This window comes from Leucoraja erinacea, chromosome 5 (assembly GCF_028641065.1).
Source record: "Leucoraja erinacea ecotype New England chromosome 5, Leri_hhj_1, whole genome shotgun sequence".
NCBI lineage: Eukaryota > Metazoa > Chordata > Chondrichthyes > Rajiformes > Rajidae > Leucoraja > Leucoraja erinaceus.
The window spans coordinates 35009972-35028845 of NC_073381.1; the positions used below are offsets into that span (position 1 = coordinate 35009972).

Below are 18874 nucleotides of genomic sequence, written 5' to 3' on the forward strand. Positions count from 1 at the left end.
CTTCCGGTATATGTTGTTAATACACGAAAAGCATACTTTCCTACCTGTTAAAAACCGCCAAAATGTTGAATTTTTGCACTGTGAAAAATTGTGGAAGTTGGGGTAAGCGTGAGTGACATGTACCCAACTTCAGAATTCCAAAAGTGAAGCGAAATGAAGGTAAAGAGAAGCGATAGATGAAGGGACAACAACAGCTATAGTGCTTGGCAAATATTGGCCGTGCAGATAGTGAAATTGAAAATATTGGGAATTATTGCATTTGCTCACTGCATTTCATCAACAGCAAGGCATTATTTGTGTTTTTTTCTTGATTCCTTTGGTATCTAAAAAGTCTCAGAAATGATAAATCTGGCTGTAAATTTTGCTTTAGAGTCGTTTTCTTTTTGTATGTAAAAACCCATTTAAGAACCATGGGCGATTTTAAAGTTTTAGAGCCAGATTTATCACTTCTGAAACTTTTTAGATGCCAAAGGAATCAAGGAAAAACACAAATAATGCCTTACTGTTGATGAAATGCAGTGAGCAAACGGCAAATGTTCGCCAAGCACTTTGGCTGTTGTTGTCCCCTCAGCTCCTGCTTCCATCTACCGTAATTTCTCCTCACTTTTGGAATCCTTAAATAGGCTAAATGTCTCTCACGCTTATCCCAATTTCCATTATTATTTACAGCGCAAAAATTGACAATTTTGGTGTGTTTTAACGGGCTTGCTACGCTGGAAACAATGGTCAGAGCTTACCTGCAGTTCATCGCGTGTACTCTAGTTGGCGTAGCGTAGCAACAGTACAGGTCATAAATTGTGACCCGACTGCCATGCAACCTCCCTATAGGCAAAAAAAGGCAAATATAATTGCCTTTATGGCTTATGTACATCATGAGAATGGCTCATGTACATTATTAGTTGCTTTAAAAAGCAGTTGCTTCTGATCCATGAGGGAACTTTGAAGTCAATTCTTCCCATCCCACCCGTACCACCCCCTCCCCAGGCACTTTCCCTTTCCAACCGCAAGAAATGCACCACCTGTCCCTTCACCTCCCCCCTTCGACTCCATTCAAGGATCCAAGCAGTCGTTCCAGGTGCAACAAAGGTTCACCTGTATCTCCTCCAACCTCATCTACTGCATCCGCTGCTCTAGATGTCAGCTGATTTACATCGGTGAGACTAAGCGGAGGTTGGGCGATCGTTTCGCCGAACACCTCCGCTCAGTCCGCAATAACCTACCTGAACTTCCCGGTGGCTCAGCACTTCAACTCCCCCTCCCATTCCCAATCCGACCTCTCTGTCCTGGGACTCCACCATTGCCAGAGTGAGCAACACCGGAAATTGGAGGAACAGCACCTCATATTCTGCCTGGGTTGCTTGCGTCCGGGTGGCATGAACATTGAATTCTCCCAATTTTGCTAGCCCTTGCTGTCTCCTCCTCTTCCTTAATCCTCGAGCTGTCTCCTCCCATCCCCCCGCCCTCGGGCTCCTCCTCCTCCCTTTTTCCTTCCTTCTCCCCCCCACCCCCCATCAGTCTGAAAAAGGGTTTCGGCCCAAAACGTCGCCTATTTCCTTCGCTCCATAGATGCTGCTGCACCTGCTGAGTTTCTCCAGCATTTTTGTGTACCTTTGAAATCTATTATCTCTATTCTCACACACAGAAACACACACATACCGTTCCCCCACAACACTGATTAAACCAAAGATCATAGAATGCATATAGTCCAGAGACCTTTCATTGCGCATTGTCGCTCATTTTATACGCAATTTCCTTTTATAAATTGAAAACAAGCAACATTTATTATAAACAAAGATCTAATGGTCAATCATAGAAGGCAAAGATAGACCAAGATAAACTCCTGCTCATATACTCATATACCATTATGCAGTATAATGTGGATAAATGTGAGGTTATCCATTTTGGTGGCAAAAACGGGAACGCAGACTATTATCTAAATGGTGGCCGATTGGGAAAGGGGGAGATGCAGCGAGACCTGGGTGTCATGGTGCACCAGTCATTGAAGGTAGGCGTGCAGGTGCAGCAGGCAGTAAAGAAAGCGAATGGTATGTTAGCTTTCATTTCAAAAGGATTTGAGTATAGGAGCAGGGAGGTTCTACTGCAGTTGTACGGGGTCTTGGTGAGACCACACCTGGAGTATTGCGTGCAGTTTTGGTCTCCAAATCTGAGGAAGGTCGTTATTGCCATAGAGGGAGTGCAGAGACGGTTCACCAGACTGATTCCTGGGATGTCAGGACTGTCTTATGAAGAAAGACTGGATAGACTTGGGTTATACTCTCTAGAATTTAGAAGAGTGAGAGGGGATCTTATAGAAACGTACAAAATTCTTAAGGGGTTGGACAGGCTAGATGCAGGAAGATTGTTCCCGATGTTAGGGAAGTCCAGGACAAGGGGTCACAGCTTAAGGATAAGGGGGAAATCCTTTAAAACCGAGATGAGAAGAACTTTTTTCAATCAATCAACCTTTATTGTCATCTTGCAAGCAACAGTTGTTACAGTGCAAAATGAAAAGACGTTTCCCAGTGAATAGCGGAGCATCGCACATGAAATTTAAAACACTTCACACATAATAACACTAAAAAACAATCCAGTCCCTGATGGAACAGTATAAATAGTTAAAAGCAGGTAAAAAAAACACAATGTTAAAATACAATAAACCAATCATAAAAAATGTCCGGAGCGCTGATTTGAGTGGCCAGTGCCAGTATTAAAGTGTCCGTGCCAGCCGCAGTCAAGTCAAGTGACTGTGGGTGCAGAGTGACTGTTTAGCAGCCTCACAGCCTGTGGTAGGAAGCTGTTTAGCAGCCTCGTAGTCCGGGCTTTGATGCTTCGATATCTCTTGCCTGATGGCAGGAGATCCAGGTGTGTGTGGAGGGGGTGCAGTTTGTCCTTGGCAATTCTCTGAGCTTTCTTCAGACAGCGGCTCTGGAACAGTTCTTGTACCGAGAGTGTACACTTGTACACAGAGAGTGGTGAATCTCTGGAACTCTCTGCCACAGAGGGTAGTCAAGGCCAGTTCATTGGCTATATTTAAGAGGGAGTTAGATGTGGCCCTTGTGGCTAAGGGGATCAGGGGGTATGGAGAGAAGGCAGGTACGGGGTACTGAGTTGGATGATCAGCCATGATCATATTGAATGGCGGTGCAGGCTCGAAGGGCCGAATGGCCTACTCCTGCACCTAATTTCTATGTTTCCTGCAAAATCGAATGTACTGACGTGGATTTAACCCCTCTAGTGACGTTCCGTTGCGTACCACACGTCAGTCCATTGGATGTTGTGGGCGTGGTCTATCTTGCTCCTGGTTCAGCCCGCGGCAGCAGCGCGCATGCGCCGCCGGCCAAAGCGATTCACAGTGGCCGGGGGGGGGGAGTGCGCACGCGCGTATCCGTCGGGGAAATTTTAAACAGGATTTCGGCGGAAACGGGGGGAAGCCGTCGCTGCGCGCGCGCGAGTGTTGTTGTTGTTGGTCGCCGGTACTGGTACCAGGTGAACACACACACACACACAAAAACAACAGGTAAGAAACAAGCCGTTCATTCCACTGGTTACCATAGGCCGGGCAGGCGTTTATTGGGCGGGCAGGCGATGCTCGGTTACCGTGGGCTGGACAGGCGGGCGATCTCGGTTAACGTGGGCCCGGGCAGGCGGGCGGGCGGGCGAGCGATGCTCTTCGGCCCCGGCTGGATGAACGGTCCCCGATTACTGCGGCCCAGGTGGACGGTCGATGTCCCGGTGGGAGAGAGTTGCCTCTCGGTGATCTCCCCGCGCGAACTACTGGCGGCTGTCACTTAAATGACGGCCCCTACTTTGCAAAAAACATGCACCTGAAGTCGGGTCACATGAGAACACAGAAGAGCACAAGAACAGGCCTTTCGGGGAGTCCTAGTCACACAGCACGGAAACGGGCTCTTCGGCCCACACCGACCAACATGTCCCATCGACATTAGTCCCATCTGCCTGTGTTTAGCCCATTCCCTCTAAACCTATCCTATCCATGTAACTGCCTAAAGTTTTCTTTTAAATGTTACGATAGTCCGAGCCTCAAGTCCCGCCTCTAACAGCTCGTTCCGTACACCTACCACCCTTTGTGTAAAATAAAGTCACTCCTCGGGTTCCTATTAAATCTCTCCCCCCCCCACCGTAAAAATCTATGTCCTCTGGCTCTAGATTTGTTTAATCATAATAATTGTAATTTATAGCCAAGTATGTTTTACAATATACGAGGAATTTGATTTGCCAACAGTCACACCAAAAAAAGCACCAAGACACACAACTACATAAAACATTGACACAAACATCCACTTTGTGTCAATGTTTTATGTAGTTGTGTGGCTTGTTGCTTTTTTGGTGTGACTGTATGGCAAATCAAATTCCTCGTATATTATAAAATATACTTGGCTATAAATTACAATTATTGCATTAATAACATATACCGGAAGTGACGGATGTCCTCCAGATGGATTGAGTGGCTCCGTACGTCAAGCCCTATGACCCAGTGACCTTACGTGCAACCCCCCCCTGTAGCTGGTGAAGTTGCTGCCTCACAGAGACCTGGGTTTGATACTGACCTTGTGTGTTGTCTGTGATGTTTGCATGTTCTCCCAGTGATGTCGTGGGTTTTCTCTGTGTTCTCTGGTTTATTCCCAAAGACATGCAGATTTGTAGCTTAATTGACCTCTGTAAATTGGCCTTATTATGTAAGGAGTGGATGCGAATGTGGCATAACAAAGAACTAGTGCGAAAGGATGATCGTTGATCGGCATTGACTCGATGGGCTGAAGGGCAGGCTTTCCTGTGGGAATCAAAACATGCCAAATCTGAGAGAGTAGAGGAGCTAACGTGCCTTCTTTGTGATTAAATCTATGTTCTGGGCCCAGGGCAGGTTAACTGAGCATAGCCATCAACCCCTTATCAATGAATAAATGAAGGTAAATACCCTGAGGATATTGAGATGAATCATTCTCCGACTAGTTGCCATCTTCAGGTTTGTTTTTTGCACTAATTGCTATTGAAGGTAATGTTGAAATGATGGTTTCTTATAATTTATCCATCATCAATCATGATGAGATCTATTTGAATCGGTCAGTTTTGATCCAATCAATTGATGCTAAATTAACCGAGCTTAGACCCCTGCATGGTGCTTTGTTATCAGCATGCACGTAGTCCTATGTGGGACCTTATCAAATGCTTTCTGAAAGTCCAGGTACACTACACCCACTGGCTCTCCCTTGTCCATTTTCTTAGTTATGTGCCGCTATTTCATCTTTTATAATTGACTCCAGCATCTTCCCCACCATCGATGTCGGGCTAACTCGTCTATAATTCTCTGTTTTCTCTTCCTGCCTTTCTTTAAAACGTGGGAAACATTAGCTACCCTCCAATCCACAGGAACTGATCCTCAATCTATAGAACATTGGAATCAGTTTGAAATCAATACTCTTGTAGAGAAGTGTAAGGTCATATTATTAATGATTTGAATTGTTTTTTTTATTTGTAGGTTCTAGCTATTTAATATGTCAAAACGAAAAGAATATGTTTCTGATGGAATGTTACCCACAAAAAGAATCAAAACTGAAGTTGTGAAGGAAAATGATCCAGATGAAGCCAACGGAGGTAATTGGAAAATTGCAGCGCATAATGGACAAAGTGGTGACTGTCTTCCAAGTTCACTCTTGGTAAGTTACTATAGATATGAACATAGATTTCAAGAGAAAACCTTGCTTAAGAAATCTTGTTGATTTTCTTTGATGCAATAAATGAGAGATTGGACAATGATAGTCAGGACTGGCCTTAAGCCGATTGGACCGATTGCTCCCAATTGGGCCCCGCGCCTAAGGGGGCCACGTGCTAGAGTAATCAAAAGACCCCAGAGCTCTGCTCTAGGATCTTTGGAGTAACCTACTCTTGGCTCGAGTAGATCTACCCCGGGTGGAGAGGGAGTAGAGGGGTGGAGGGGGAAGAAAGGGGTAGACGGGGAGGGGGTGTGAGGGGGAATGGAGAATGGGGAGGTGGGTCGTTCGCTCAGGGTCCCGGGCAGCGTTCCCGTCCCTCCAGTCGCCATGCTTCACGCACACGGCCCCGGCTCCACCCCTCTCTCTCTCCAGGGAGACGCGGTGAACAATACAGGCCGGGCCGGGGGTTGAAGCAATGTTCATGAACCTCGGCCTCAGCTCACACCCGTCCGGCATCCGCTCCTGCCGCTGGCCCTCTCCCTCCCTTCTCTCCTTCCCTCCCTCCGTTCCCTTCTTTCCTCCCTCCCTTCTCTCCTTCCCTCCCTCCCTTCTTTCTCTCCTTCCTCTCTTTCTTTTCCCTTCTCTCCTTTCCTCCCTCCCTTCTTTCTCTCTTTCCCTCCCTCCCTTCTTTCTCTCTTTCCCTCCCTCCCTTCTTTCTCTCCTTCCCTACCTTCTTTCTCTCCTTCCCTCCTTCTCTTCTCTCTCTCCCTCTCTTCTCTCCCTCCCTCTCTTCTCTCCCTCCCTCCCTTCTCTCCTTCCTGCCTTCTCTCCCTCCCTCCCTGCTCTCCTTCCCTCCATTCTCGTCTTCCTCCCTTCTCACACACACACACACACAGACAACTAACACACACACACTTCACGAATAGACAACTAACATACACACAATTTAGACGCGCACACGCACACACACAAAGACCCTAAGTTTAGATGGGGTAGAAGCCCAAAGGGTAGGATGGGGCTGAAGCCCAATATTTAATGCCTGGACTGGACTAATGCCTGGACTAATTAACTAGATCGAGGATCTAGTTAATTAAATTTTTTTTTTTTCATTTCACAGTCACTAAAACAAGTGGTATTGTAAATATGTATTTTTCAGAGGTCATCTACACATTTTATTTGTTACTTGTAGGCTTACATGTTTGCAATTTTATATTAAAATGTAGCTTAGATCTGTTTGGCCCATTAACTTGCAGGCACTTTTTAAGCGCACATTTTGACTACTTTCTATTCTACCATTGAGATATGAAGTCTATAATAGACTTTATTTGTATTTCTATGATTCTACAGACCTTGGCTGGGAACCTGGGGCTCACCAAAATTGTTCCCAATTGGGCCCCACATCTCCTAAGGTCGGCCCTGATGGTAGTGTAATGGGTACGATTTATCTATATTTTATAAAAGGCCCACAATGAAATTTCACATTGAATGGATGAGGCCAGAAAATGTGGGGTTTGGACATGAAGCAGAAATAATTGTTAGCCTATTTTATGTGAGCTGGGTGGCAATGTGAACTGTGAGGAGGATACTATGAGGACGCAGGGTGACTTGGACAGGGTGGGTGAGTGGGCAGATGCAGTTTAATGTGGATAAATGTGAGGTTATCCACTTTGCTGGCAAAAACAGGAAGGCAGATTATTATCTAAATGGTGTCAAGTTGGGAAAAGGAGCAGTACAACGGGATCTGGGTGTCCTTGTTCATCAGTCACTGAAAGTAGGCATGCAGGTACAAGCAGGCAGTGAAGAAAGCAAATGGCATGTCAGCCTTCATAAGGGGGAGTTGAGTCTAGGAGCAAACGGGTCCTTCTGCAGTTGTACAGGGCCCTTGTGAGACCACACCTGGAGTATTGTGTGCAGCTTTGGTCTCCAAATTTGAGGAAGGATATTCTTGCTATTGAGGGCGGCAGCGTAGCTTCAACCGGTTAATTCCTGGGATGGCAGGACTGTCATATGTTGATAGAATGGAGCGGCTGGGCTTGTATACTCTGGAATTTAGAAGTCTGAGAGGGGATCTTATTGAAACATAAGATTGTTAAGGGTTTGGACATGCTAGAGGCAGGAAACATGTTCCCGATGTTGGCGGAATCCAGAACCAGGGGGGATAGTTTAAGAATAAGGGGTAAGCCATTTAGAATGGAGATGAGGAAAAACATTTTCGCACAGGTGACTGTGTAATTCTTTGCCTCAGAAGGTGGTGTTGGTCAGTTCTCTGGATGCTTTCAAGAAAGAATTAGATAGAGCTCTTAAATATAGCAGAGTCGGGATATGGGGAGAAGGCAGGAACGGGGTACTGATTGTGAATGATCAGCCATGATCACATTGAATGGCGGTGCTGGCTTGAAGGGCCGAATGGCCTACTCCTGCACCTATTGTCTATTGTCTATCACGCGTTCCTCCATATTCGGGGACAGATTCTTCCCAGCTGTTATCAGGCAATTGACCCTTTCGACCACTAACTAGAGAGTGGCCGTAGCCTACTATTGGAGACCCTCAGACTACCTTTGATTGAACTTTTCTGGACTTCATCTTGCACTAAATGTTATTCCCTTCATAGAAGCATAGAAAATAGGTGCAGGAGTAGGCCATTCGGCCCTTCGTGCCTGCACCGCCATTCAATATGATTATGGCTGATCATCCAGCTCAGTATCCCGTACCTGCCTTCTCGCCATACCCCCTGATCCCTTTAGCCACAAGGGCCAGATCTAAAATATAGCCAGTGAACTGGCCTCAACTACCTTCTGTGGCAGTGAATTCCAGAGATTCACCACTCTCTGTGTGAAAAATGGTTTCCTCATCTCGGTCCTAAAAGATTTCCCCCTTATCCTTAAACTGTGACCCCTTGTTCTGGACTTCCCCAACATCGGGAACAATCTTCCTGCATCTAGCCTGTCCAACCCCTTAAGAATTTTGTACGGTTCTATAAGATCCCCCCTCAATCTTCTAAACTCTAGCGAGTACAAGCTGAGTCTATCGAGTCTTTCTTCATATGAAAGTCCTGACATCCCAGGAATCAATCTGGTGAACCTTCTCTGTACTCCCTCTATGGCAAGAATGTCTTCCCTCGGATTAGGAGACCAAAACTGCGCAATACTCCAGGTGTGGTCTTACCAAGACCTGTACAACTGCAGTAGAACCTCCCTGCTCCTATACTCAAATCCTTTTGCTATGAATGCTAACATAACATTGGCTTTCTTCACTGCCTGCTGCACCTGCATGCCTACTTTCAATGACTGGTGTACCATGACACCCAGGTCTCGTTGCATCTCCTCTTTTCCTAATCGGCCACCATTTAGATAATAGTCTGCTTTCCTGTTTTTGCCACCAAAGTGGATAACCTCACATTTATCCACATTATACTGCATCTGCCATACATTTGCCCACTCACCCAGCCTATCCAAGTCACCTTGCAGCCTTCTAGCATCCTCCTCACAGCTAACACTGCCCCCCAGCTTCGTGTCATCTGCAAACTTGGAGATGTTGCATTCAATTCCCTCGTTCAAATCATTAATATATATTGTAAATAGCTGGGGTCCCAGCACTGAGCCTTGCAGTACCCCACTAGCCTGCCATTGTGAAATGGACCCGTTTACTCCTACTCTTTGCTTCATCCTGTATCTGCACTCAGGATGGCGTGATTGTAACTATGCATAGTCTTTATACTCACTTGATAGCATGCAACAAAAATGTTTTTCACTGTATCGCAATACATGTGACAGTAAACTAAATGTTGATGGCACATTTCTGAAAGCCATCAAAATAAGCTGGTCAATGAGTAAGTCACTGGGGAATTTTGATTTTTTTCCCCTCAAATATTGGGGAGAATATTGAACTCACTACCAATGTTACAAGATCAGTTTATTGTCACATGTACCAATTAAGGTACAGTGAAATTTGAGTTGCCATACAGCCATACTAAGTGATAAGCAACAAGACATATAACCACTTAAAAGTTAACATAAACATCCATCACAGCGGATTCCACATTCCTTACTGATGGAAAGTAATAAAGTTCAATCTTCTTTCTCTGTTCTCCGCGATCGGGGCAGTCAAACTATCCGCAGTCGGGGCGATCAAAGCCCCCGCAGCCGACGATCTAAGCCCTCGTCGGGGTGATCGAAACTCCTGCATAGGGGCAGTTGAAACTGTCCACAGCAGTGAGCTCCCGAGTCGGTCTCTTACCAGCGGCCACGGGCTTCAAGATGTTAAAGTCCACAGGCCCCGCGGTTGGAGCTTCGATCCTCGTCAAAGGGATCGCAAGCTCCGCGATGTTAAAGTCCCACAGACTCCTACGGCTTGGATCTCCCATCGGTCTCCAGGAAAGGCTGCCAACTCCACGACGTTAGGCCGCACTGGGAACGGAGGTGTGATACGGAAAAAAATGGCATCTCCGTCGAGGTAAGTGATTGAAAAAAAGTTTCTCCCAAACCCCCTTCCCCCCCACCACATAAAACAAACCGAGGAACACTAAAACATACTTTTTAACATATTAAAATTAACAAAAAGAAGAAAGGACAGACAAACTGTTAGCGAGGCAGCGACTGCCAGTGGCGTCACCATTGAGAATAACTAAGCGGTCAGACAGGAGCAGGCTTGAGTGTGACATCAACACTTGTGCTGATATGGTCCAAAACTATCGCGTATATCCATGTGATCCTGTTCCTTTCAAATATTCTATTTTTCACAGCAAAATAATGGGTTTGATGGAAAGCATATTGGATATATTTTATTCTTTCATTCCATTTGTACTGTTTGTTTATATCTCACCCAGAAATTCCCTTTTTTCAGAATGAAGGTGAAGTAGGAATAATCGAAAGTATTTCGTTGAAAAATTTCATGTGCCATGCTTGCCTTGGACCTTTTAAGTTTGGACCAAATGTGAATTTTGTGGTTGGAAACAATGGAAGTAAGTGATATCAGTTGTTAACTCTTGTTGCTGAATTTTTTGTGTTTTCTTCGCAACTACACACATGTCGTTTGCATCTTCAAGCAGAGTTCTGTAGGTTACCCTGAGAGTTTTTGTTAATTATATAGATAAATACTAATTAACAGAAATGTTTAAAATAGACTATACTTATGCTTCCTGTACACATAGTCCGAATTGCTGTTGTTATATTTTTGAGAAGATTTTCCATATTCAAATATCCTTTTTTATGACATTAAGTGACACTATTAGCTGTTTTTTCTGCTTTATATTTTGGTGGCAACTATATTTAATTGTTCAATTCCTGAGCCTGTATCTTGAAGAAGCTCCAATGCTCAATCATTTCTGTTAGTTTACCATATTCAGGAGGGTGCCATTTCGATCTATCTAGTCTGTACAACCCTGAAAGAGCTTACCTATTAGCCCCACTCCCATGGTCTTCCACAAGAGATAACAATCCTTTTTACTGCAATTATTTATTTAATTCCCTTTGGAAAGCTATTCATGTGTGGACGTCAATCTGTTGAACAGTTCATTCGAAAACCAAGCCACTTGGATGCACTTGACATATAAAATATGAAAAATAAATGCAGAGCAGCAGAGTTAATTACAATAATTCTTCCCCGCTGTTCCTGTTCAAAGCAAACTGTTTGATATTGCTTACTGCAATATTATGGTTATGTGTGTACGTGCATGTGCATTCATTCCTCATTGCTTTACTTTGTGTGGTATCTAGACTTCTATGCTTCATAGTTTACATATACCATAAGGAATACCAAAGAGGGTAGGTGACATAGTGTAAGAAGGAACTACAGATGCAGGTTTAAACTGAAAGTAGACACAAAAAGCTGGACTAACTCAACGGGACAGGCAGCATCTTTGGAGAAAAGGATTGGGTGAGGTTTTGGGTCGAGATCCTACTTCAGATTGTGCTCTACCACTATCTTCTGACTAAGTATCTGGTCTACAGCTCATATGGATTACCTTTTTACTTTGTAATAACAAGTCAACAGTCCTGGCAGCTAAATATTCTTCCCCTTAAACATTGCTGTTGCACCTGATAAGACTATGGGAAATACATAATATTTCCTACTTCAATTTACTAACGTTTCTACTTTATCTTAAAAAGTACAGCTGTTAGTTAATTATGGACCTTGAATTTGTTAATTGCAAGCTTCTTTTTACTTAGTAATATACTCACAGGATGGTGAAAATATTCTAGGGGGGGGAAAGGGGAAAAGATTGGTACATAGGGGTAGGATGGGGACCCACAGTCCCGTTTATATCAACGGGTCGATGGTGGAAACGGTCAAGAGCTTCAAATATCTGGGCGTGCACATCTCTGAAGATCTCTCCTGGTCCGAGAACACTGATGCAATTATAAAGAAAGCACATCAGCGCCTGTACTTCCTGAGACGATTACGGAGAGTCGGTATGTCAAGAGGACTCTCTCGAACGTCTACAGCTGCACAGCAGAGAGCATGATGACCGGTTGCATCGTGGCTTGGTTCGGCAACTTGAGCGCCCACGAGCGGAAAAGACTACAAAAAGTTGTAAACGCTTCCCAGTCCATCATCGGCTCTGACCTCCCTACCATCGAGGGGATCTACCGCAGTCGCTGCCTCAAAAAGGCTGGCAGCATCATCAAGGACCCGCACCATCCTGGCCACACTCTCATCTCCCCGCTACCTTCAGGTAGATGGTACAGGAGACTGAAATCTGCAACATCCAGGTTCAGGAATAGCTCTTCCCCACAGCCATCAGGCTATTAAACTCAACTCAAACAAAACTCTGAACATGAATAGCTCAATGCACTTTATTTGTTTATTTATTTATGTGTGTATCTATATATTCAATGGTACATGGACACACTGATCTGTTCTGTATTTATGCCTACTGTATTCTGTTGTGCTGAAGCAAAGCAATAATTTTGTTGTCCTATCTGGGACACATGACAATAAACTATCTTGAATCTTGACATAGAATCTTTTAAAACTTTGTTCTCCTCTGCCATCAGGTGGGAAGAGTGCCGTGCTAACAGCCCTCATAGTGGGGCTTGGTGGGAAAGCAACTGCCACAAATAGAGGATATTCCATAAAAGGATTTGTAAAAAGTGGTCAAAAGTAAGGTTTAATTATTATATTTTTAAATCAGTTTTATCTTATATATATATATAACTAAAACTCTGTCTTGTTTGTGGCTGTGTGTGTCTATCTGATTTATTCCTATTTTCCTCCAAACGCTAGGCCACAGCCTTCCCATTTTCACATATTCTACTCGCATTTTTCCCATGGAGGTGATAAACATCTTCCCGTTGCATTCTCACCTATATTTCCAAAGTTATTAATCGTTAAAAAATTTAAAAACGGCCCGAAAACCCGCATTTCGGGGAAAAAAAGTGTGACTTCACAATGCATTTGTAAGGCAGGACAGGACACTCTGGGAGGGAGGGGCATTCCAGCGCTGGCGGTGAACGAGGAATGGCGGCAGTTGCCGACGCCCGACACCTGGTGGTGCGGATGGTGCTGGAGCTGGAGTGAGGCCTGAACCTGGGGCTTGAGATGGGGCCGAGAGATGAAGTCGGGGCCTGCACTGGAGCTGAGGGCTGGGCCAAGAACCAGGCCGGGTTCCTGGCGCTGGTCTACAACCTGGGTAGGTCCAGGGGCAGGGAATGGGAATGAGGGGAGGAGGATGAGGGAAATGCAAAGTAGTACGGATTTTCTGTATTTTGTACGGAAATGCGATAAGAATACTGATGTACGATTTTGTGTTGTTAAATACGGATTTTAAATACGGAGTTCAGTTCAGTCTGAAGAAGGGTCTTGACCAGAAACGTCACCCATTCCTTCTCTCCAGAGATGCTGCCTGTCCCGCTCCAGGTTTAAACAGAGCGCTGTCATTTTAACGTATGGGAATTTAAACAAAGAGCTGTCGGCTATAGCGCTGTGGGTTCTAAATATAGTGCAACCGGCTAGAGTGCTATGGGCTTTAAACGTAGCGTTATGGCCACAGCGCTATTGGTCACAAACTGTTCTGGAAAATTCTCGCATAACAATGAGTCTTTAGAATTCTCTTTGAGCCTTTGATTATTTTTCAGGCAGTGGTAGAATTCTGGATAAGCCTAGTGGTGAAAGGTTACCAGTGAGATTGCAGTTACATTGGGATTGGCCTTGATTTTATTGAATGGACGGTGGGCTCAAGGGGGAGAGAGGGAGGGGTGGAGGGAGGGAGAGGAAGAAGGAGGGAGGGAATGAATAAGAGGGAGGGAGAAAAAAAGGAAGGAGGAGAGAGAGGGGGGTTACCAAAATGGCTTCTACATCATCATCTAGTGCTAAAAGCAGGAAGCAGCCGTTCAAACAGTAGTATAGAAAGAGATGGCAAAGAATGCACTGTCAAATAAGGTGCGTAGAAGAGTTGTCAATTGGTAGCAAATTTGTGCATTCTTGTACTCTTACATGGGTATGACCGCACAAAAATGACAGCAAAATTACTCTGCGTAAAATACTGATTTCCTCGGCAATATACTGATTTTCAGATTCTAGAATACTGAAATGTTCTGACAAAACTTGGCAGCTCTGGAAATGAGGAGGAGGGAGATGGGGTGGGGAGTGGGGTGGTAGAGGGAGATGGGGGGGGGGGGGGGGGTATGGAGGAGGGAGATGGAGAGGGATGGAGGAGGGAGATTCCCCCTCCCTGTCTACCCTCACCACCTCCCTCTCGGCCCCCCTCCCTCTCGGCCACCGTCCCTCTCTCAGCCCCCCCCCCCCCCCCCCCCTCCCTCTTGCCCCCCACCTTCTCGGCCCTCTCCACGCCCCCCTCCTCTCTCCCTCCCCCTACCCTCTCCCTCTCTACCCACCTCCCTCTCCTCTCTGCCCCCCTCCCTCTCTGCTTCCCCCCTTCCTCTCTACCCCCTCTCACTTTATACCCCCCCCTCCTCTCACTCTCTACCCCCCTCCCTTTTAAGCTAGGGATTGAAGAGGGAGGGTGAAGAGGAGAACGAGGGAGTGCTGGGGGATGAGGAGAAATGAGCCGCATCTGCGCAGTTCGGGGCTATGCGTGAGTGGTGCAATATTGCGTTGGGGGAACGGGTGAGTGGTGGAATCTTGCATTGGGGGAGCAGACCCAACGGGTCTGCACTCGGTCTAGTATCTCTTAAATGTGTTCATCAAATATTTTACATCATTGGCATTTTCTGTTTGATCAATAAGATGAGAATCACTGATCAAGAGAGTTAGATTTAGCTCTTGGGGCTAAAGGAATCAAGGGGTATGGGGGAAAAACAGGAACGGGATACTGATATTAGATCAACAATGATCATATTGATTGGCAGTGCTGGCTCAAAGGGCCAAATGGCCTACTCCTGCTCCTATTTCTCTATGTTTCTCAACACTTAAAATAATGATCAGTTCTGTAGCAACATATACATGTCCAAGATTGATGTTCATAAGTGATAGGAGCAGAATTAGGCGATTTGGCCCATCATGTGTACTCTGCTATTCGATCATTTCTTACCCATCTCTCCCTCCTAACCCCATTCCTGCCTTTTCTCCATAACCCCTGGCACCCATACTAATCAAGGTTCATCAAGACAATTTATTTATACAATTGTGGAATAAGGAGTGATCTCTTCAACCTGCAGTGCTGTGCAATTCAAGGAAGTTTGATCCTTCATCTTGATATGCGTTAAACAAAATTATTTTTGTTACTAGCACCTTATAGGGGAGAGAGAGAGACAGTTATGCAGCTTAAAAAAATAAATTAAATGTTTCTTCCTCAACATCTACAGCAAAGTTTTTAGAATGCTTGGGTTAATGATTATTTTTAAGTTATTGGTTCAAAATTTAAATGTGACAACATAAAAATGCTTGCAGTACTCTTGGTTTGCTTCGGTTGGAGTGCACTACTTGATATGTTTGCAATTTTATTATTGTGTTCAAGGACCCCATTGAAACCTCTAATTTATTTGAATGGTTAACTCAACGATCTATAAGAGGGCGTTGAATCCTCAAAAAGGTTGCAAAAATTAACTTTAATTTCCAACTTTTTAAAATTTCCAGTTCTGCAGATATTTCGATAACATTAAGAAACAGAGGACCCGATGCTTTTAAACCTGATAAATATGGGGAGGTTGTCATTGTGGAGCAACATATTTCTGGGGATGGAATAAGGCATTACAAATTGAAAAGTCAATCAGGTAAACCTCATTTTTGATTTCAAGTCATTTATTGGTTTGTGGACATCATTATTGCCCATCTGTAATTATCTTTGAAAATGCTGTTGATCCACCTTCCGGATCTGCTACAAGCCTTGTAGTGACAATAGTCCATGTGCTGTTGGGTAGCAAATTCCTGTATTTGTCACAGTGTTGTTAAGGCTATGTGTTTCTATGTCAGAATGTTGTTTAACTTGACGAGGAGCCTGCTTGTGGTGGTGTTTGCATGTGCCTGCAGGTCTTGGTGGTAGGGGTCACCGGTGCTGTACTGTTTGATTAAGGATCCCGGGAAGCCGGGTGGCTGGAGAATCCCAGCAAGGAGCAGCTATACATGGCAGGCCTGGCTCGCCCACCGCAGACGGTAGACCCAGCTGGACCATGCGGCAGGGCGCAGGAAGACAAGGTGGGCTGCGGCCTGTAGAGGGGAAGAAGAGGAACCGGTGAAAGTGAACTGAGGTTTTATCTCCCGTGTCTTCGAGGTTCGTTGCGGGAGGTGCCCCCAGGACACAAAGGTGGCCGGTCGAGAAGAGAAATGACTCAAAAATAATTACACTGTGTTTTGCACGTGACAATAAGCACTATTGCCTATTGATTAGCCCAGATGAGTAACAATGGTGCTTTGTTTTAAAGGGCGTACTATGGTTATGGTGTATACCAGTGGTGGATAGATGCCAAATAAGTTGGTTGTTTTAAGTTGAGGGTTAACTATGATATATTCAGAAAGTACACTATGCATTGCAGAAGACCTGCGATATCTGATGTTTGCAGAATTAATGCATATTTTATACCTTTTATATATACCTTTTTTAAAGCACAATAGCCCCACAAGAGAGGTGGCCAAACTTTGTTAAGAAATGTTAAAAGTAATGAATCAAAGAAGAAGGCTTACAATTTTTGCATAAAGGGTAGTAAGTTTGAGGATCGGGAAAATTTCAGAATCAAGAAATAGATAAGGAAATTTGAAATGGGATATTAGAGTGATCTTGTGAAAAACAAAAGTAGATTACCTAGAGGCTTCTGCAAATATGTACAAAAGGAATAATAATAGCAAAAATAAATTTGGATCTCATGATCTAAGAAATAAGTTATATTGGGGAATAACCAAATGAGGGGCAAATCAAACATTTAAAATTTTCCCTGCACAAAGGTAGATGCAGAGAAAAAACTTGAACAACAAAACTGAAATTGAACAATAGGTCAGTAGAGAATGTTGAGTGCAGTATTAGTTTAAGGAAGCTTTGGTCACCCCTCGTAAACTAGTTGGAGGAGTTGACCGGGATTTTTGAATATGGAGAATGGGAAAGTACTGTAAAATACGAACATTCTATTTGCTTTCACTGAAAGGTTTGGCCACCAATTTTATTCTTCGGGTTATTTATTTTTCTGTAGGTCACTTAGTTTCCACAAAGAAAGAAGAACTCAATACAATATTGGACCAATTCAATATCCAGGTAGGTTTTGTTCCCTCAAGATTCATGTCAGTGAAGTCTCGGTTGCTTTTACATACTGGTCCAGAAATGTATGATCCCATTTACTATCAAACCCACACAGCTCTGCAACTTTCCCAGTTCTTTGCAATCCTCCAGAACATTGATTCATTAATCTGTATGTCTGACACCAGCTCTAAATGAGCAGAAATTTACTCTATATCAGAATGTTGCAAAGGCAGAAGTCACCAATTGTATTTCTTAGCTATCACCTCCATTCGTTGATAAAGCAAACACGATTTCGGCAGCATACCAGCACAGTTAATAGAGCTGCTGCCTTACAGCTCCAACAACCCCTTGTTCAGTTTTTGATCTACTGTGATGTCTGTTTCAAGATTGCATTTTTGTTTCTGTGACTGGGTTTCCCTGCGATGCTCTGGTTTCCTCCACACCTCTAGGAAAAGCATGTTGCTAAGCAAATTGACCACTGTAACTTGTCCTAAGTATGCCGGAGAATGATAAAATCAGAGGGAAATTTATGGGAATATTGGAAATGGTTCAAAAAGGTGTTGGAGCAGTTATTGTAAATGGTGTTCTTGGTTTATGCCATCCAGTAGGAACTCTTTCTGCCTTGTATGATTGTCTCTTGCACTGAAATGACATTCTGACCATTCATCTGCTCATTGTGAAGACTGATAAATTTGATCTGAGCTATAATTCTGACTGTCTTAGCTCGTCTTTAAAACACTTACCTGTGCTTTTTGTTGCTTCTAAATCTGACTGTTGCTGTCGTCCTCAGTTCACCTTTTCCCATCACCCAAAAAACGGCATCCAAAACTACCATTTCCTTAATTCTTAAGTCTCGACCCGAAACGTCACCTATTCCTTCGTTCCATAGATGCTGCCATACCCGCTGAGTTTCTCCAGCATTTTTGCATACCTTTGATTTTCCTTAATTCTTATTAATTGGAGCGATTGTTTTCTTTCTAATAACCTTAGGATGCCCTTAAGATCTCTGAACTCTTCCAGTTCCAGCCCTAAACACATTTTAATCAGTGGCAGAACTCCAGGTGTTCATAATCTATATAACTTATTTGGATGAGGGGATCGAGTAATATATCTGAATTTGCCAATGATAGAAAGGAAGATGCAGAGCGGCTTCAGGAGATGTAGATACGATGTATGAATGGGAAAGAACATGGCTGTTGATATTGTGAAAAATTTTAGAAGTGGAAAGTTTAAGTAAATTTTTTAAACATAGAAAGATTTAAGTGTTGGTGTTCAGAGTGAATGACTACAAACCCAGTTGACCGATTTTTTCCAGAGATGCTGCCTAAACCCGCTGAGTTCCTCTAGCATTTTGTGCCTATCTTAGTTTATCGTGCCGGTTAGGTTTCATGAAAAGTTCAACCCAATGAATTTGTCCATTGGCTAATATCCACTATTCACTGGGCTTGATTCAATATATGTTGACAAGCAGTTGTAGTTTGCAAGCTGAATGTTGGCCTTCATTGCAACATGATTTGACCAGATGCATCTTGCCCACGTTGGACAGAGCCCAGGTGACACTGCACTTGGAATATTG

The 18874-nt window shown here is 44.1% G+C and overlaps 1 protein-coding gene across 2 annotated transcripts in view; it reads left to right on the forward strand.

Moving 5' to 3' along the window:
• Positions 1-3384: 3384 nt before the first annotated feature.
• Positions 3385-18874, forward strand: part of si:dkey-119f1.1 (Structural maintenance of chromosomes protein 6-like) — a 56591-nt gene continuing 41101 nt past the window's right edge. Inside the window, exons 1-6 of one of the 2 annotated variants that reach the window (XM_055635343.1) lie at positions 3385-3514; positions 5498-5675; positions 10515-10632; positions 12668-12773; positions 15708-15844; positions 17252-17313. In XM_055635343.1, the coding sequence (XP_055491318.1) occupies positions 5514-5675; positions 10515-10632; positions 12668-12773; positions 15708-15844; positions 17252-17313 (585 nt within the window). In that variant the 5' untranslated portion in view covers positions 3385-3514; positions 5498-5513. Of the gene's footprint in view, positions 3518-5497; positions 5676-10514; positions 10633-12667; positions 12774-15707; positions 15845-17251; positions 17314-18874 lie in introns of both variants that reach the window. The other variant, XM_055635342.1, reaches the window with a different exon arrangement.